Genomic DNA, 22121 nt, shown 5'->3' on the forward strand with positions numbered 1-22121 from the left:
CTAAAAATAAATTGATGAGCCGAGCTTCCACTTGTTTCAATATCACACAGAACGTTTTCAGATTAGGATCTATAGCCAGGATTGTCTGTCTGGCCAACACTGTACCAACTGTATAGACGGCATGAGGTAAAGGTTGCTCAGAGGGCCTCAAAGGCATGAAGTTGACATTAGATTATTTTACATCTATCATTATATTTATTATTATATATTTATATTTATTATTATAGATAGAGGATTTGTTTTCTTCATAGCAGTACAAATAGACTGATTAACCAAGTAATACCACCTTTGGAAAAGTGCTATTATGTCAAATAGCTTTTCAAAAGCTGGGTAAGGGAAGATAATACAACCTCACATTGAATGGTCACACTAATTGTGTTCCAGCAACATGCTGCAATGATTTTTCACAATATGTATTCCATTTTGAGATTAAATGGTAAACATACAAGACTATTACATGGTTATTCAAACTTGGTTAATTCCAAGTAATTAATAAAAACAAACAACTGACAAAAACCACACCTCAAATGTCTTCTACTGGTATATGTTAACAATGAAATCTAGAAAAAAATGCTTATTGTGATATCTGTAAAACAAACACTATATAATTAATATATAGACAATTTATCTTTGTAGGAATATGGCATCTAAATCACTCCTAATTTGACTTTTTCTCTTCATTCATGTCAAGGCCTCCCTTAATCTAGTTCTATCCAATAATTCATTCTTATCATGTATTGTAAGATCCCGGCAAATATTTTCTGATTATATATTACACAAAATCAGTGAATTCCACCATGGACTTGATGAGTCTTCCCTGGGTTTGTAATACTTTTACTAAGTCTCTAGGTATGGAAGTATGAATACATCCACCAAATATCATCTTGAAAGTCATCACTTCAATAAAGACTATGCAACTCAATTGGAATTTGATGTTTCTGTGTCTGCAATCTTATCATGCGTGGCTTGTATGTCTATTACAATTATTTTCTTCTACCATGTATTATGATTGTCCTTTATGAACTAAACTGAACTACAGCCTTTCTGGAAGGACAGAATTGTCTGATTCAGTGCTATTCATATTCTAGCAATATGGTTTGTGTTTGTTCTTTCCTCAATAAATATTTAATCAGTGAAAGCACACATGAGCAAACTATTGTTCCCTGTAGATTTTTTGCTCTCCTTACAATGAAAACTCTTATTCACTTTATAAATTTTGTAAAGTCCTTTTTCTAATAGATAAGAAACAAATAGATAAATTTGGAGTAATACTGATATGGTATTCAGGCACTTGGGAAGGTAGCTAGCTTCACACAGATTTAACTATATAAATCAAATTACAGCCATTGTAAAAAGTATTTAAATTAAATTAGTTTGGTTGCCATGGAGATATGAAAGTAATTAAAAAGTAATTATAAATTATAGCAAAATATTAAGTACAAGGCAGGTTCTTCCTAAATAATGTCTGATTATATGGCAATTCAGTGTTTCTCTGCTACCTGTGATTGCTGGTTTGCACAGCAAAGACAAAATCAACTCTAATAGATAATACCAAAGTGTTTTTCCAAAGTGTGGTGAACTGACATTCCTACTAGCAATGTATAATGATTCCTTTTTTTCCCACATATCTTCAAGTCTCAGTGTTATACAGCTTTTTAATTGTTGGTATTCTTGTGGATGTGAAATGGCATTTTCTAAGTTTCATAGAGATTTTATACTTAGCACCTTCAGTCTCTAAGCTTATTTAGTCCTCATGCCTAAAGTAATATTAAAAAATATCATCATCACCTGCCTAATTTTATCAAAGTAAATTAGGCAAATTGGCAGTGTGTGATATGAGAGGAGGATAGTAACATTGGTAAATAATGTCTTGCAGACAAAATGTAGGCGATAAGTCAAAATAAAAACTCTGAGTCTTGTTTTGATTTGTAGGCAATAGAGATACCCAATTTACTATGATAATTGCAAACCAGTAAATTCCATGACATTCAGATGACATGGCAACTTGTTAGATAACAAGGCTTTACTATTGTGCAAAAATGGCATTGTCTTAGGAACAGATCTATTTAATGATATTGAAAGGGTGTTATTTAAATATATAGCCTTCAGATATAGAAATCATGAGGCAGATAATTTCAGTGTGTTCTGGGTCAAGAGATGAAAAGATTTATGGAATAAGTTACTTCGCAGCATATGACAATGTCATTGGCCAAATTGAGAGCATGGATATTAGAATTTATATAAATAATGAAAGCTCATAAAATAATAAATGCTTATCAAGCATGGTTAATCTTGACATGACTCTGATTATCCTAAGTACTTTTTATTTCATAATAAGCTTATGAATGTGTAAATGTTTGTGACAGGTATTAGTTTGTTTTGTTTCTTGCTTTACAAAAGAAATGTGAATTGTTCACTCAGATTTAAAATGCTCTGTTGAATAATATTCAGTAAATTTAAAATAAAAATTAACCATATTTTTCATTTATTAATTTATTTCAGTTTTCCTCAAATATTTGTTTTTACTTGGTTCTTTTTTATTATAGCACTTAGCTCATAATCATCAGGATGAAAATTTCACCCTGGCTATGATGTCCACACCTTATCTGTAATTATGGATTTTCCTTGTTATTAATTATTCTCTCTCACATTGGGTGAGTGTAAAAATTATTAATCAATGACTGCTGTATTTGACTTCACCTATGCCTTTTTATAGGTGATGTTATTTATTGATTTATATTGTTTTTTTAGCCTCTGTAAACATTAAGGTCCTACTTATATAATATTAAATCTATATAATTGCTCCTTTGAAATAAGTATTTTCTCCATTTTTTAAGAAAAAAGTAAATAAAGACTAGAGATATTAATTACTTTGTCTCTATTACCAAAATATATTATTCTATTTACAAAATTGGTGATAACATATTCAAACTGCCTTTATATGTAAAAGGGCCATGTTTGTATCTGTTTTAAGACCCTTTCCTCTACTTCTAAAACGAGCAAATACTTCTGAAGCATTTATATATCATTTGAAATATTAAGGTATGAATGGCTACATTTTAGCATATTTCTAAATCCCTGTATTGTGAATTGCACTCATTGCATTTTTATAATGATTATTAATTTATATGAGAACAATATAATTTGTTCATTCAGTAATCTTTAAAAATATATATATTTTTTTATTGATTTCAGAGAGATATAGAAACATCAATGATGAGAGAGAGCCCTAACCGGTTTGGCTCAGTGGATAGAGCATCGGCCTGCGGATTGAAGGATCCCAGGTTCAATTCCTGTCAAGGGCATGTACCTTGGTTGCGGGCACATCCCCAGTAGGGGGTGTGCAGGAGGCAGCTGATTGATGTTTCTCTCTCATCGATGTTTCTAACTCTCTATCCCTCTCCCTTCTTCTCTGTAAAAAAAAAAAAAAAAAAAAATCAATAAAATGCATTTTTTAAAAAATGATGAGAATCACTGGTTAGAAGCCTCCTGTATGCCTCATGCCTCATACTGGGCATTGAGCCCACCATCTGGCATGTGCCCTTGATCAGAATTGAACCGTGACCTCCTGGTTAATAGGTTGATGCTCAATCATTGAGCCACACTGACCAGGCCATTCAGTAATCTTTTTGTAGAGCTTAACAAATTGAAATACTCTTTTAAAGAATCTTATAATTAATTTTATTTCATAATAGTCAAATGATATTAATGTATTTAAGTTAATCCTTAAGTAAGAATTGTTGTAATAACCCAGTATTTCCAAATACAATGCTGCCAGTGACAATTATAAAATGTTTTATATATTAGTATAATATATTCAGACATTAAATTCCAATGTTAGCAAGAAGCTAGATTAATCATATTCCTTACTAAAAATCTAGCAAGATGTGATATAATCTGTGCTCAGTGTTTAATGCAGCCAGTAGCTTAAAAGCTTTCAATAGCAGCCTATATACATACCACTTTTTCATTTACCTTAATCCTGAAGATAAGTTATTGTCATCTGGGAATTGACTCCCCTTGGGAATGGAAATTTATTGAGCGCTTATGCTACATGCAAGATGTTTTCAAATAAATAATGTTTACTCTTTTAAAACACCTTACATTTTTCTTATCACCTTCCGCTACTACCTGTTACAAGTACCACACAAGTCCTTATGGCCCAATTCTACTTTTTTTTTTTAACATTTAAATACTCCCTGTATATCACTCCATTTAATCTTAGTTATCATACCCTATCTCTAATGTAACTGTAGTAGTATAGTATTTTGAAGCACTTTTTTGTAGTCCAATTTATCACATGAGAAAACTTCCAGTGAGATTTGTTGACAAAGCTGGGTACTGTAACTCAAGGTTTTCCAATTCAAAGATTAGGATACAAGCAAAACATAAACTCCTTAGCCATATGATGCCTTGCATGAATCGTCCACTCAGTAGTATCATATGGCTGAAAAATGTAGTAAGAAAAAATGTGATTGATATTACCATGATGCTCTATTAAGTAGAAAACAGCTGCATGATTACTCCCAAGCTGTAGCTAAGCAGTATAAGTCTGTGTTGTGCCATTTAGCCAAAAAGTTGTAAATCTTTCTCCATTTTTATTGCTATCTACATTGAATTCAATAGCTTTCTTCTTTGAATCTTTGAAAAGAAAACAGAAGAGGAGCATGTTACACAGATTATTAAAAATATTATAGGCCCTGGCCAGTGTTGCTCAGTTGGTTGAAAGTCATCCCATGCATTGTACCGAAAGGTCAAAGGTTCATTACCCTGTCAGGGGCACATGCCCAGGTTGTGGGCTAGATCCCCAGTAGGGAGCAAATATAGTTTTGCTTTGACTCTATGACAAAAGTGGTCTCTGACAAAACAAAACTGTCCTTAATATTACCGTATTTTCCAGCGTATAAGACGACTGGGCGTATAGAAGATTTTCCTGGGTTAAAAAGTCGTCTTATACGCCAGAAAATATGGTAAATATCTTAATAGCTACATTTTAAAAATGTATACTATATTCTAATCAGCTGAGTCCATTTTCTTAAATGTGAAGATAAATTAATATTTTATACTTGTTATATAATCACAGATTCCCATTTATCTTCATATTTATGTCTATCTCTACACTTATGTCTCTTTCTATATATATATATACATATATACAGTATATATATGTAATTCATGTTAAAAAATCTTTGATTTCTAACAAATTACTTGATTCTCCAGGCATTTTAAAAAATATTTTTGCCAATATTTCTAGCAAGAAATAAGTAATTATTTTCAGAAAATAAGCATGAATAGAGGAAGAGCTACTTTATGTTTTGCACTATGGTGAGTGCTTTATAATATCTGCATTAGTGAGTTTTAGTCCACATTACAGATAAGGAAATTTAAGCTCAGAGAGGTTACATAATAGCCCCAAACCACCAGACTATTATGTGGTAGAACAATAATTCTAACTCAGATCTTACTCCGAAGTTCATGCTCTTCTAATAAACCACTCTGCTTTTTTAGAAATACTATCCCATCACTATTAAAATGAAAAAAGAACTCTGAGATTATTTTTTGTGAACATGGACATGTCAATAAAATTTTAATATGTACAAATAAGAAGAGTAAAGTCATCATTGATGGGTCTGTGACTGTTTTCTTTCTTTTTTCTTTTTTTAAATTACTTTATTGATTAAGGTATCACATATTTGTCCTCACCCCCCCGCCATTCCCATCCCATACCCCTCCACACACATGCCCCCACCCCCTGTTGTCCGTGATCACTGGTTAGGCTCATATGCAAGCACACAAGTCCTTTGGTTGATCTTTCTCCCTTATCCCACCCTCCCCTACCTTCCCTCTGAGGTCTGACAGTCTGATCGATGCTGTTCTTGTTCTTCAGTCTATGTTGTTCATCATTTCCCCTAGATGAGTGAGCTCATGTGATACCAGGAATACACTTATAGAAACCGAAAATGAGACAAGCAATAATGGTTATGCTGAGGGGCAAATGAATCAGTCTATAGTGAGTTTCTTTCTGGGCCAACAGTTCTTTTGAGTCCCAATTTCTATGTCCAACAGTTCTTTATGTGTACATAACAGCAATGATATTTCAGTTCTGGATGGTGGACAAATGGTGGTAATGCAGGTCCGACCCTCTCTGGTTTGGTCCTGGGCAATCTGCAGTGTGACTGTTTTCTTTAGCTTTTAAAAATAATGTCTCTCAAAATACATATGTGACCTGTATAATTAATATTGATCTTTGTCCACAAAATTACTAGAAGAGAGCCCAGAGCAATCCTTAAAATGTGAGTTATAATAGGCCACCATTTTCCCTAATAATATCTCAACCTGATTTTGTTTTTGTTTTTGCTATATAGAACTCTGACAGCTTACTAAGTACTAGTAAACTGTTCAAGAGAAACTGTCTCCTACTACATAGATATTCTAACATTTTCAGTTAATTTTCCTGTGTAGCTACTAATATTCTACTCACTTGGAGTACTTATTATTATCCTTGTTCTAATTATGTGCATACATTTCTAAAAATGGGCACTTTCATATCAACAGCCAAATATATATGTTCTTATTAACCAGTGTAGCAAATTTGTGAATAAAAAGTTAAAAACTAAAGGCCTTTTAAAAATGAGAAATAAATTTATTTGAAAGAAACTGTATTTGCAGGCCTATAAAAAGTTAGAATATGAAAAAGAATTTGTAATGTTTGAGAGTTCTGAGTTACAAATAAAATCTGTTAATTTCATAATCAAGACCTACCTATGTCATGAAGATTTTTCCATATATTATTTTAATAGGAGTTTTATAGATTTGGGCATATGTTATTTTTTGTGTATGTTGTAGGATAGTTATTATGAAAATAACAAAAGATAAAAGTTATGGCTTGGTTGTAGAGAAACTGGAACCTTTGCACTCTGGTGAGAATGTAAAATGGTGCAGCCACTATAGACATTATGAAGTTTCCTCAGAAAATTAAAACTAAAACTGTCATGTGCTCCAGCAATCCTATTTTTAGGTATATATCCAAAAATATTGAATTAAGGATCAAAGAGATACCTAAGTTCACGTGTTCCTTGCAGTAACATTCACAATAGCTAAGAGATATCACAACTCAGATATCTATTAAAAACCAAATGGCTAAAGAAAATGTTGTGCATACATACAATGGAATGTTCTTCAGCTTTAGAAAGTAGGAAATCCTACCATTTGTGACAACATGAAGGGGCCTGGCAGGCATCATGCTAATTGAAACAAGCTAGTCACAGAAGGACAAATACTGTATAATTGAACTTATATGAGGTATTTAAAAGAGTCAAAATCACAGAAACATAAATAGAATGGTGGTTGTCAGGAACTGGGGAGAAGAAAGAAATGGAGAGGTGTTCAATGAATATAGAGTTATAGTTATACATGAAGAATAAGTTCTTGAGATCTGCTGTACAACTTAGTGCCTATCCTATCCTATATAATAAAGATGTAATATGCAAATGATCGTTATCCTGTGAAGCGTAATGACCCACCACATAACGACCAGATCACAGATTAGCAGGAGGGTGGGGCAGCAAGCTACAAGCAGGCAGTGGAGAGCTACAGGAGGGAGCAGGGCAGCAAGCTATGAGGGGGGCGGGGGAAGCTACAAGAGGGCGGGGCAGCAGGCGGAGAGCTACTGGCACAGGGATTCATGGGCAGGGCTACTAGTTGTTAATAATATGGTTAAAAGTTATTCAGAGGGTAGAACTTATGTTATTTATTTTACCAATGCAAATAAATTTAATTAATTTAAAAATCAAAATTCAATAGTTTTCACTCTTTATCCTTGAAAATGTCACATAATTTAAATATAGAAGTAACACCTATAAACATTTTATGACTTAGAAAAAATCTCTCCAAATATTTTACTTGTATTGTTTCTATGACTTTGAAAGTTCTGTGTAGATGAAGTAAGGCCTGCACCACTACATCTTATAAAAACATTAAGTCTGATTTTAACAGCATGCTATAAACATATAATTTCAAAAAATAATTTAAAATGTGTTATTTTGACCTTTAAGAGTTTAAAGTGATAAGCAAAATAAAGTGAAAACATAATTTCAGAAACTGTTTGTAATTAAACACATTCATATGACTAAATATATGAATAAAATTACATTAAATTTTCCTCAAATTTACATGCTAGTATATAATGGATGATTAAATGAAGATACTATTACAGGTCTTATACTGTTGTAAACTAAATAGGGAAATATATTGAAAATTACATGATAGACATTAAAAGAAAATCAAAATACAGAGCTGAAATAAATATCTGTGTCACAAATGTCATCATAAAGGACAAAGAAAACTAAAGTCTTCAATTTACTTGTCACCCTAAAATTAATTTTTAACAGGAAATATATTCCAAAGTGGTATTTAGTAGAAATACATAGGAGTACAGTAAAAAATATGATGAAATTTATTCAAGTCATTATATCCAGCTTTCTTTTCTCTTTTTCCACCCTAATAATTTTCTTTTTAAAATGTTTGTTTGTAATGATGGTTGTCCTAACCAGACCAAATATAGAAAAAAGTAACTTGGTAGTCAAAAAGTTAAGATCCTCCTTCCTCATTAGTCCCATTCCTACCTAAATGTGCTCATTGATTTAAAAACAAATAAGAAGATTCCTGGGAGAATGCTTTAGCCTTGTTCAAAAACTGGGTTTAGAGAAATGGACATACCAATCTAGAGGACTTTCAAAATATCAGGACCCTGCCAAATCTTAGATTAACAGGTGTTAATGGGTAAAACAAACAGAGAAGCAAGAAGTTACAGTTGACTCTTGAATAACACAGGTTGAACTGTGGGGTCAACTTACAGGTGGATTTTTTTTTTCAACACATACTGTAAATGTATTTGTTGCTTCTTTATGACTTCCTTAATAACATTTTATTTTCTCTAGCTCACTTTATTGTAAGAACATAGTATATTACATATACGTAAATTGTGTAAATTGACTACTCATGTTAGTAATTAAGTTTGGGAGAATTCAAAAGTTATATGCAGATTTTCAAATATGCAGGGGTGAGCATTCCTTTGTTGCTCAAGTGTCCACCATATTTCCAAACCCAATTTCTAAACAGCCATACTGTAATGTGTGTGGACCAGGAGAAGAAAGTGATTGTGAGTTTGCCTATTTAGAGCTCACTTGATAAATGCTACTTTGAGTTCTGAGCAATTCAATTGTAATCAAATATCCATCTGTAGCATCCCCAAACCATCCATATTCCTCTCACCAAGTAATAATTTTAAATAAAGCATATTTCATGATCCCACCAGAAGACATGTAGAGTGATGACAAAGGATTTTTAGCATTAAACATAGAACAGGCCTGGCTGACATGGTTCAGTGGTTGAGCATCGACCTATGAACCAGAAGGTCACAGTTAGATTCCCAGTCAGGGCACATGCCCGAGTTACAGGCTTCATCCCAGTGGGGGGTGTGCATGAGGCAGCCGATCAATGATTCTCTCTCATTGATGATTCTCTCTCTCTCTCCCTCTCTCTTCTTTTCTGAAATCAATAAGAAAAATACATATATAGAACAGCCCTTAGAGTGGTGATGGTGTCAGGGCAGTGCATGTCTCATGGTGGCAGTGACCACAGTGTCTGCATGGCTGTATAGTTAATGCACCACTGAATGCAATGCAACTGAGAGAAGAGTAACAATATTAATTTATTAAACCTATAGGATGGGCCTTGCTATATATTGAAACCTTAAATTCCTCAAGTCATTTGGGAGAGGGATTTTGCAAGGGATTTAAATTCCTTTATGAGCAAATGGGAAGACAGGACCTGAAACATCTTATGTCCACTTGCAAAAGAAACAGAATCATTCCAGTGTTGTGTTAAAAATTTCACAAGCTTATTTTTAATTCTTAAATCTATTTTTAATATTTCAAGATTAATATCTTTCCTATATATAAAATTGTAATGCATTATTCATTTCACAGTCTTTTGATTCTTTTTAAAAAAATATTTTTACTCATTTCAGAGAGGAAGGGAGAGGGAGGGAGATAGAAACATCAATAGTCCGCAACCTAAGCATGTTCCTTGACTGGAAATCGAACCATGACCTCCTGGTTCATACTTTGATGATCAACCACTGAGCCACACCGGCCAGGCCTTATTGTTTTTTGAAAAAAAGCTTGATAGTAAAATTGAGTACAGTGTGTGTGTGTGTGTGTGTGTGTGTCAGTACATACGGGTCTTTCTAGCAGAATCTTCTACAAAAAGAGAAGAGATGTCCTCATCCACTCCTGCTTCATTCTTTGCAATACAAGTGTATGCTCCGGTATCTTCATAGCGCACATTGCTTATGTGAACCTCACTGCCGTTTGCTGAAAACAGAAGGCAAATGCAACTTGTAAACTACAATTTCAGTTTTGGTACAGTGCTTTCTGATTACACAGTCAAACAATTTCTTAGCTTGCCCTAATTAAACTATTTTCCTTACTTCCATGCTTTGGAGGCACGCCAAATTACTCCAAAAGCATTCAAGTGTTTCATAAACTGTGCTGTCATTCTATTACAGAGAGCCGATATTTGATATCAAATGCACACACTTTATACTTTATATTCATTTCCTATTTCTTATATTGCACAAGAAGTATTTCACATTGATAAGTATAATTTTATTTATATATTTATTTTTAATATTCAGATTCTATTTTGTCTTAAGCTTTCACAAAAGTTTTAAATAATACCAGTATGGTTAATTTGTAGAAGGCTATAAATATGGAAGGCTGTAAAATATAGAAGGCTACCTATAAAAACATTTCAAAAAGAAATTAACTGAGCTATATCATGCATATATTATACGACTGCCACTTGTCAAGTTTCTTATTAAGTCCATATTATGTATCTGGAAGTATTAGGTAAGAAGAACAGAAAAATAATAATACATGGTTTTTCTGCAAGATCTTCAGTCTTTTGGCATAAATATACCTAAAGTTAACAATATAATATGGAAATTGACAAAGTCAATGTGTAACCAAAAGGCTAAGGAAATCATTGGTCCAACTTTTAAATCTTGCAAAATAATATTTTAAGCTAATCCTTGAATAATGAGTTGCATTCCCCAGTGTGGAAACCTGGATATAATTAAGATTTAATATTTGTTGGCAATATATGAGGTCCTTTTACATATATTATTTCTCAATTATCTCAAATAACATTTAATTTTTAGATGAAAATCGAAGACTCACAATGATCTTATGCAAGTCACTCAACTCAAAGGGAAAGGCTGGACTTCTGCTCTATCAGACTCTGAAGTTCAGTGTTTGTTGTGTTCATTTGTTTAGATTTCCTTTCTTTTTTCTTTTCGTTTTTTTTTCTTTTTTCTTTCTGTATGTGTCTCTGCATGTGTGGTTGTGTGCGGGTGTTCCATGTTATCCAATCTCAGTAACATCATGCACCATGAGGGATATGACTATTTGTGACAGAGGACAAAACAATCTGTGTGGCTATTTCAGGAAAGAAGGTGGAAAACCACTGGGGAAAGATCTTGAATACCATCCCTAGGGATGCCACTGGGACATGCAGAGGCAGTAAGTGTTTGAGGAGAGGTAATTATTGTAATCACCTGAACCGCTTTCTCAGTTTATAAACATTACTGCACACCTCCATCCCCCCATTCTTTGTTGAGAATCCATTGTCCAAAACATAGATTGGCAACATTTTGGTTGTGTATTTGTTTTTGCTGTAAAGGGCCAGATAGTAAATATTTTAGGCTTTGTGAACCATACAGTCTCTGCAGCATCTATTCACTTCTGCTATAGTAGCATGAAAGCAGTCATAGATAATATTTTTTTAAAAAATAAGTGTGACTGTGTTCTGAAAACAAAAACAAAAAACACACAAAAGTTGTTTTATGTCCAAAAATAAGCAGCTTTCCAGACTTAGCTTGGAGGCATTAATGTGCAAATGATAGGGAGCGAGAGCTGTATTTAATCATTCATCAGCTTCTTGCTTTATGTCTCCACAGATCATACTTTTCTTTCAAGACCCACACACTTAAGCTAAATTCTTTAGAGTTTCTCAAACATCAAGTCAGTGTATTTTGTCTTCAAATTCTCTCTTCTCCTAACCCATATGCCTCACTGTCTTTTCTTACAACTGTCTTTTCTAACAACTGTCTTTTCTAGCATTTTTAGATGATTTCTATTCTATTGCCAAAACTATCAATTCCCTTATCCATTTATCATCCTGATCCATATGTCTTACTAACCTCCAGAACTAGGGCAAGCTGACATATCTCTGTATCTGGTGTCCCTGCACCTAGGTTTTTTAGTAAATTATGAGACTATTACAAATATTAGCAAACTTACAAATGTGCATATTCACAGCTTTCAATTTTCAGGATGTTCAATGCTGATATTCATTTCACTTGACCTTTACAGTTCAATGTCTTTCATATTCTATTCCACTTTTTATTTCAAATCTTTACGCTTAGTTTGATGTCTCCTATTATAATACTAACGTCTCACTCTGAGTGACCTTGCTTTTTAAATAACAAAGTACATAGAAGTGATAAGAAAGTAAGCCCAAGTCATTCTGCAACATATATAAAATCATCACGTTATTTACCTTAAATGTACACAATGTTATATGTCAAGTATATTTCAATAAAAATCTGAAAAAAAGGAAAGGAAACCCAAAACATTGTTTCCATCTACATATTCACCTTTACCTATAATAATAAAATAAATATGCTAAGTAGACTGGCTGTCCTTCTGGACAACCTTCCGGATGAAGCCGGGGTTGCAGCCGTGGGATCTAGGCAGCCGCTGTGGCTGCGAGGGAGGGATCCAGGCAGCTGCCGCAGCTGCGAAGGCCTATTCCTGCATGAATTTCGAGCACTGGGTCTCTAGTTTACTTATAAGCAAATATTCTCTTTCTTTCCAAGGCAAATCTCTCCTCTTTTCCTGTTCATTTCTACTCTGTTCATCCTTTCCCTCTTCCATTATCTTCACATCTTTTCTTTATTGATAGTCCTTCAAATGGATAAATTGTCCCAAAGAGAAAGAAATATCTTCATTAGTCCTAACCTTTTCCAATAGCATATGCTATCTTTTCTTTTTTCTCCTTTCAAAACCTGGAAAGATATTTTTTATGCTTTTTACCTCCTTTTCATTTTTAAATCTACTGAAGACTGATTACTACTAATACTGTTTTCTTAATGTCACAAAGACATATGAATCACTTGACCCATGAACACATTTTAATGACCTTCCTTGACCTTAATATGACTCTGATATTAAACTCTTTGTGATCTTTACCTTTCCTTTTTTTTTTTAAATGTAGTATCACCTTGTTTTTCTGCATCTTCACTGATTTTTAGTCTTGTGTTATCTATCTTGATTTGCCTGCCAATAAAATATGTCTGCATTCCCAGGATTTTACTTCCTGTCACTAACATATTATCCCATCCATTGCCAGTTATTCAGTTAGTATCTAGACTTGGACCTCACAGAGAAATGCTAAATAAGCATCTACTGAATAAATGAATAATTAAATAATTATAGTGTTCAGTAATATATAATCTATCTATCTATCTATCTATCTATCTATCTATCTATCTATCTATATAAAAGCCTAAGTGACCGTTCAAACGTAGCTATGATGTACAATGACCACCGGGGGCAGATGTTCCAGCTGATAGGTTAGGTTGCTTCTGGGGTCTGGCCAATCGGAACTGGGTGAGATGGGCCGTACACGCCCTGGAGCTCTCATGTGGTCCCTCCTCGGCCCCACTCGTCCTGATTGGGACTAAGTGAGATGGCCCGATCGCCTCGATCTGGACAGGGTGAGATGGGCCAGAGGCACCCTGGAGCCCTCCCCAGGCCAATCATGCACTGGTGAGGTCCCAGATTGTGAGAGGGCACAGGCCAGGCTTAGGGACCCCACTGGTGCACGAATCCATGCACCGGGCCTCTAGTTGTATATAAAGCCACATGGAATTCCTATACATCTAGATATATCTCTTGTGTTATGCTACTTATTCAATTTTTATTATTTACCATATATTCTCAAAACTTTACCTATTTTGCCTTGTTTTTAAAATGGCAATAACTATTTTACAAGGGTCCACACTCTTTCAATGTTGAGTCTTGGAGAGTAACCAACTTCCTAAATTTGCTTCCTATATATTCCTGGAAATAAAGATATATGTTCTTATGGTTTACTGCTATTAAATGGATAAGAAATGACAAAATCAGATGCTAATTAGAACTTTCTTCACTTTAATTTCTGTTAATCAGATTATAGCAAATTGTAATCAGTAGATATAAACATGTAAATTTATTGGGCTTATTTATATCAACAAATATTTTTAGAATTCAGGTTTTAAAGGTCAAAACCACTTTTACATGTCATTTTGACTTGCAAAAATAGATAAGTACATGTTTCAAAAGATTTACTTTAAAATACTGATAAAACATAATTACTGTTAAAGTGGAATAAGTTTATGCTTACATTTTTTAGAAAAAATGTATTTATTTTGAAAAAGATGAATTGAAGGAATTTAAAGGTATGAAATAAAGAATAGAATGCCATACAACAGATAATCAAGTAAAATGACTGGTGTTGCTATTCTTGACAATGAAAATTAGATTTGTACATTTTCTTACTTACTAATATAACCAACATATATTCAACTGCTTTATCATTATTTTGATTATTTGACATTGCAAATATTGTCTGCTTTTGTTTTTCACTTACCATATCTTTGTGACTATAACCTGTATAGTAATTGATTAATTATATGTGTACAATAATAATCATAGAATATTAGAGCACATAGAATATTTTATATATTAGAATATAATTTCATAACTGAAAGCAATGTAAATGTGAAACATTTAGTAACATTTTTATTTTTTCTCCCTTCATTTGCAAAGTATACTGCAAAATACTCACTAAAGAGCGTCTATAATATCAACACTCTCTGTCATAGATATATTTAATGTATGATTTAAACATTTAAATAGTCACTTCAGAATTGGTTTCTATGAAGAGACCTGATTATTCTGTTCAGTATATGTGTTATAACTCAGAGGACAAGTATTTAAAAGATATATAATTTAATATTTTACTTATCACCAAAATAATGACATAATTAATCATTATGACAAGACTATTATTTAAAACATTAAAAATATTAAGAGACTCTATTTCAAATATAACATCTTAGGTACAACCCATTTTCTTAATGTTCATGACATTTTGTTGAAACCAAGATTCATTTTCTTTTTTACCAAATGATATAAAATGTGACATAAATTTTAGTATAAAATTTCTACATGGTCATTTAAAAGAAAAAAAAAGCAGGTAAAAACCACCTTGCAGTGTGAGTTGTTTGGACAGCTTTGGTGTAATATCAATTCCATTCTTCAGCCAACCCAGCTGAGGGTTGGGTATGCCCTCTGCATGGCATCTCAAACTTGCAGTTACCCCTGGCTCTCTGGCCTGACTCTCTGGGTATACCCGGATCACTGGAGGAACTAAAAAATGGAAAAGAAAGCAAATTAGCAACCCATATTTGATTTTCTAAAACAAAGAAACAAAAATTGTAATATAAGAAAAATATAAATTATATATTTCAATGTTGTTGCATATTTTTACCAATCTTAGCTTCCAAACATCAATACCTACTAAAAATGTGCCACAGATCTTTGGATAAAGATTATCTAAGACTATGCTAGGGAAAAATACAAGCTGAGCCTGGGATATCTTACTTCAATCATTTAAAAAGTACTCAAAGAATGATACAAACCTAAAAAAAGATATGATGTATACATAGATTGAAAAAATTAATTGGTAAGATAGTAAGAATTAGTAAGAAATATTATTGGTGGGATTACAGTACTGCAAAATTGCTATCAAGGTGCAATGTAATGCCTATCAAAATCCAACTGCATTTTTCAGAATTGGAAGAGCTAATCCTCAGATTCATATGGAGTTATAAGGGGCCTCAAAAAGCCAAAACAATCTTGAAAAAGAACAAAACTGGAGGCCTCATACCTCTCAATTTTCAAACGTACTACAAACCTTCAGTAATCAAAGCAAAGTGGGACTGGCAAGGATAAAAATATAAATCTATGGAATAGAGTTGGCAATGCAGAAGTAAACCTATACATCTATGGTCAACTGATTTTCAACAAGGATGCCAAGAAATAGTTATTTCAAGACTTGGTGCTGGAGCAATTGGATATCCATATGCAAGACAATGAACCTGGACCCCTACCTCATGCCATATATAAAAATTAACTCAAAATGAATTATAGACCTAACTATAGGAAGTAATACAGTAAGATTCAGGAGAAAGCATAGGTGTAAATCTTCTTGGACTTGCATATCACCATGGTTTCTTAGACAAGACCCCAAAATACAAGCAACAAAGAAAAATAAAGTGATCTTCATCAAAGTAAAATATTTGGTGCATAAGGACACTACCAAGAAGTTGTAAATATAATTGACATAGGGGGAAATTTTTAAAAATTATATTTGATATAAAACTAGTACCAAAGTATATAATAAACTATTACAACTCAGCAACTAAAAAGCAGACAGTCCCTTGTACACAGCAAAGGGGAAAAAATGAAAAGGCAACCTACAGAATGAGAGAAGACATTGATAAACCACATATTTGATAAAAACTTAATGTACAAAATATTTAGGAATGCATACACCTTCATAGCAAAAAATAACTCAATTAAAATATGGGCTTAGAACCTAAATAGATAAGATTCAAAGAAAATGTACAAGGGCCACCAGGTACATGACAAGGTCTTTAACATCGTGATCATCAGAGAAATGTAAATCAAAACCATAATGAGATGTCATCTGTTATGTTGGTATTATAAAAAAGATAGTAGATAAATGTTGGCAAGGTTGTGGAGAAAAGGGAACATATGTATACTTTTGTTGGGAATGTAAGCTGGCAAGGCCACTATGGAAAACAGTATGGAAGTTCCTCAATAAATAATCTAGATTCTTTCTGAACTTTATCCTCAATAGTCTCTTCAGTAAAAATGAGGTTTGATTTATGTCTCCTTTTATTCTGTGATATGTCAGTCATTTTGGTGATAAAAAATAATAACAGTACTTTAAAAGTGAAAATAATAATATATTCATAGGGACCACAGAATGTTTGTGAGGGAGCCCTCATAGTCATGCTAACTTAATGGCTCCTCTAGGTCACAGAGCTTGTTGGAGTCTAGAGTTGAGACTAACATACAGGGGGCCCTGACTCCTGGGCCAATGCTCTTTACACTTCACGCTTCCCCTAATCACCTTGGCTGAGTTGGTCTCTAATAGCCACTGAATTTAGCCAATTGGAAAGAAAATCAGATGTGCATTAAAAGTAAGTATGTTCCAATTTTTTTCTGGAATTCTTACAGCATCATCATCAACAACAACAACAACAAATAGAACTGCCTTATAATCCAGCAATCCCACTCCTTGGTATATATCCAAAGGAAACAACAACATTGTCTGAAAGAAATATCTCTACTTCCATGTTTATAGCAGTATCATTCCCAATAGCCAAGGTATGGGGACAACCTAATTATCTATCAACAAATTTAAAAAAAATAAAGAAAATATGGTATACATAGGGTGTCTGCAAAAAATGTATGCACATTTTAACAGCTGATAGCTCATTTAATGTTCACTCCTTTTCAGGTTTAACTGATTTAATTAATGGGTGAAGCCAGAATAAGCTTTGAACAAAGAAAATTTATCCTAAAGTGCCACAGACTTTTTTTTAACGGGGATACATAAAAGATAAAGTTTATGGTACAAAACCAGCAATAGTTGACAAATTGAGGGCACACCAATACCAAAGGAAATTATTCTTGATGTTTGTGATTCCATTGCTTCCTCTATCAGCAGCACCTGTACCAGAACAGTCATCAGTTTGAAAACAGGCATTGCCAAAAATATTATTCATTTCTGTAGATTCTTTTAAATTTTGAAAATGAACTGTATGTTAATAAACACTGACTTTATAATCATTCAAAGTACATATTCATTTTTTGGAACACCCTATACATAGATTATGGAATATTATTCAGCCTTAAAAAAGAAAATCCTGTCATTTGTAACAACAGGAATGAAACCAAGGGCATTATGGTAAATTAAATAACCAGGGCAGAGAAAAAAATTAAAAAATGGGCAATGAGTACAAACAGTCAGTTAGAAGATAGAAAAGGTCTGAGGATATAATATATAACATGGTGACTAAAGTTGATAACACTATTGTGTAAGTGAAATATGCTAAGAGAATAGAACTTAAATGTTCTCACAAAATAAAAGGTTAAGAAACAAACACAAGCTCTAGCTAGTTGGTTCAGTGGATAGAGCATTGGCCTGTGGACTGAAGGGTCCAGGGTTCTATTCTGGTCAAGGGCACATGCCCAGGTTGCGGGCTCGATCCCCAGTAGGGGATGTGCAGAAGGCAGCCTATCAATGATTCTCTCTCATCATTGACATTTCTATCTATCCCTCCCTCTTCCTTCCTCTCTGAAATCAATTAAAAAAAAAAAGAAACAAACACAAAAAGGAATGAAAGTTAGACTGATAGCTAAATTCTTACAGAAACAAGAGACTTTATAATTAACTTCTATAATTAGTCTTTGCAATAACTCAATACATAACTTTAAATAAAATAAATACATTTTTAAACACTAAATTCTAGCATAACCCATGAAAAATATAGTACAAAAGTCTAAAAAAATCTTACAGCATTTAAAAAAATTAATACATTACTAAAATCTTTTATTCAAATAAAATTAGGTTTTTCTCCATACTAAAGAAGAAATAACACAAATCTTATATAACCTATTCTAGAGAATAGAAAGGGGAGAGGTTGCATTTCTTTGGTAGTGTTAAAATATCTATACAAGTCTTTCAATACTTTTACCTTCAAGAGAGCACAGACTGTCAGATATAAGATGGTTAAGATGAGAAATTCTCCTCATTTTACATGTGGGCTGAATTTGATGACTCACTCATTGTTAACAAGTAGAATATGGCCAAGTGATGGTGTAAGATAACCAATATTAGGCCATAAAAGGTATTACAGCATCCTCCTAGCTCTCTTTTGCTCTTGGAGAAGTCAGATTCCATGACATAAAGATAATCAATCAGTCTTATGGTAATGCTCACGTATCAAGTGACATAGAGAAGCTCCATGCCAACAGCCAGCAAAGAACAAACAGGCATGTGAGTGAGCCATCTTGGAAGTCCTCCAGGCCAAATTAAGCTTTCAGATGACAGCAGCCCTAGCCAAGATGTTAAATGCAACCTCAGAGAGGACTACATACCAGAATCACATAGTTGAGCTATTCTAAATGCTTTTATCCTATTTCTCCATTATCTCATATCTCTATTTTTCTGTCACTAAATGGTCATTTACAGAAGGGTTTTGCCTCATTCAATCATTGTATTCCCATAGATAGCTGAGTGACTAAAGTACCCCAGAGAATGGAGAAGTCCGCAGAATGTGTGTTACAGGCTTATCACACCTATCTATTCTTTGCATTCATATTTTAGCATTTGCTCTTTACTATAGCCATGAAAGCCTATATACCCTACATTTTCTTTAATAAGAATATGAGTTAGTAATCAAGGAAAAATATTCTGGTCCTTAGTTAAAAATTTTTCTGCAAGAGATACCTTAGCAAAAGATAATGGATAGAAATTTTATTCACATAGACCATCATACACTTTTTAAAAAATGTGTATACTTTGAACTACCTGATGTATTTTCTTTTCACTTATCAGACCAGCAGTCAAAGATGCAAGGTCGGTAAACAATCTGACACTCTCTTTAGGGTAACAAATCTAGCCCAAGAGTTAACTTTACCACTTTCCTTTCAAGTGACTGGCAGAGCCAATATATATACAAATTTGATTGACTAATGAGTAAATGTTGGCCTTCCAGATTCACTGAAATTATAAAAGCAATGCAAACCAGGATACTAGATGAAGCCAAATTAGACCCATGTCAACTATGACACGGAGACCAAGGGTGGAGAGGGTTCCTCAGAAAGGCCCAATAATCTTTGAGTCTGGAGCTGGAACTTCTCCTTGTATATTGCCTTTTATAGTCCCAGGACAGAAAAATAATAGACTCCCAAAGCTCTGAGCATTATAATTCTGCTACACCCTTCCCCCTCTCCTAAATATAATTCAAAACAAACACAACACACACTAACAAACATCTGTAACAATGTTGGGGAGTAAAACCAAGATTGTATTGTTTTTCACTTTGATAACTGTTTGAATAGTTTATTTTGAAATATCAAAAACATTTTCAAAAATAGTTCTTTAATACTATGTTACCCCTTGGTAACATATGTTTAGGTTCTTTTAATATATCTAGCACAGAATAGTTACTGTAACATTTTACTAGTATTATATAGAAGTACAAATTAATACCTTTTTAAAGATATTTTTTTCCAGAAAAAACACATTAATCGTAAGAAAAGTAAAGAGATTCTTTCAAACACTCAGACCTAATTTATAATTCTTAACAACATGGGGGTTAGTAAATGAGCTTTTAAAAATATATATTTAATGAAGGTAAGTGTATCTTGCCATTGAATTTATAGCCAAAGGAAGGATCAATGCTTCTTGCAACATTCTTTGGAAAAGCGAAAAATTAAGACAGCCTAAATTTATATGAAATTACTTAGAAAGGAAACACATCAATTAGCTCAATGATAATAATGGATTCTACATCATTCATATTAGAAAATATAGATATTATGTAAGTCATACATATTATCACTGATACTCCCCAAAGGACACTTTTCAAATAAGATATTTCATTTCTCCCAGCACTCTAGCTGTTTCTATTTTATTTATATACTTGTGCATGTACTGAAAGGAAAACAATGATCAATAATTTTTGTCGTATTGAATTTTTATACCCAAATAGATAATATATATTTAAAAATAAAAACACTCTCACATAATATGCTTCTCATTTAGTATACTGGTATCAAATGATTACCTGAAAAATCTCTCAATGCTTATAGAATTGAAGAATAAGTGATTGACATAACAACTATTTAACCTCAGTGACAAGCTACACATTTGAAAGGAGGTTATTTTTCCCGAGATACGTATTATGAAATATAAATGAGGATTGATGGCAGCCTGAATTAAAAAGTCAATAATCCCCCAGAGAACATTTCAAGCCATTTGTTACAGTCATTTTTAGTTAGGAAGTGCACTCTATGAACTTGTCTCTCCCTCCTATTGGCAGTGTGTGAAAAAAAGAACTGGCAAAACACACCAAAGGGTTTTGAAATTGGATTTAGAATCCAATTTGTGTGCAGTATCATGAAAATCTTTAAATAAGGCTCCTAATATTGTAAGCAAAAGGTGATATTTAAAAATAAATGTCTACATACTCTGAAAATTTTCTAATAATATTCAATGTCACTAAACCAACTCAGGAAGTAGTTTAAACTAGTTGGCTTTATTGGATAAAATGTTATCAAGCAATGTCAAATAATATTAATATCAAATAAATACATTATTTATGTCTATATGCAACCACTTCAGTAGTTGAGATTACATATTATTCCATTTAATTCTATAAAATATAACTAAGTTTCTGTCACTTAGATGGAAGAAATATAAGAATATGTAAATATATGAATTTTATTCATGAATAAAATTTAAGAAAAATTTAAAAAAATTGATTTAATTTGAATTTTAAAATAACAAATTATAAATATTTATTAAGCAACTTCTGCATGTAGCACATTGTTCTGGTGGCTTTTTCTCTCTGTCTCATATGCTCTCTTTTACATATTAACCTGTTATGTGATTGCTCAGTTTGGGTTTTGAAATTAGCCAAATGGAAAACTGGAAAAAATGTATTCTTGGTTGAAATTGCCTTATGTGGTACAGATTACAAAATAAATGTCCCCGTAGAAGTATATACTTGGAATCTAATATACATTCTGAGTTAGGTTTTTAGCAGTAACATATAAGGTATATTTGATATCCTTGAAAAATTGTATTTAAAAATGTAAAGGTCAAATAAATAATCAGTGCATTTATAG

The 22121-nt window shown here is 32.9% G+C and overlaps 1 protein-coding gene across 3 annotated transcripts in view; it reads right to left on the reverse strand.

Moving 5' to 3' along the window:
- The window catches only part of FSTL5 (follistatin like 5), a gene marked incomplete at both ends in the record, with an annotated part of 536981 nt that overhangs the window by 98539 nt on the left and 416321 nt on the right, over positions 1-22121 (reverse strand). For all 3 annotated transcript variants that reach the window (XM_079773039.1, XM_079773038.1, XM_079773037.1), the window contains 2 exons: positions 10242-10376; positions 15378-15539. In XM_079773039.1, coding sequence (XP_079629165.1) covers positions 10242-10376; positions 15378-15539 — 297 coding nt within the window. The remainder of the gene's footprint in view (positions 1-10241; positions 10377-15377; positions 15540-22121) is intronic.

The sequence above is a fragment of the Cnephaeus nilssonii genome (assembly GCF_951640355.1).
Source record: "Cnephaeus nilssonii genome assembly, chromosome: 5".
In the NCBI taxonomy this organism is placed as follows: domain Eukaryota; kingdom Metazoa; phylum Chordata; class Mammalia; order Chiroptera; family Vespertilionidae; genus Cnephaeus; species Cnephaeus nilssonii.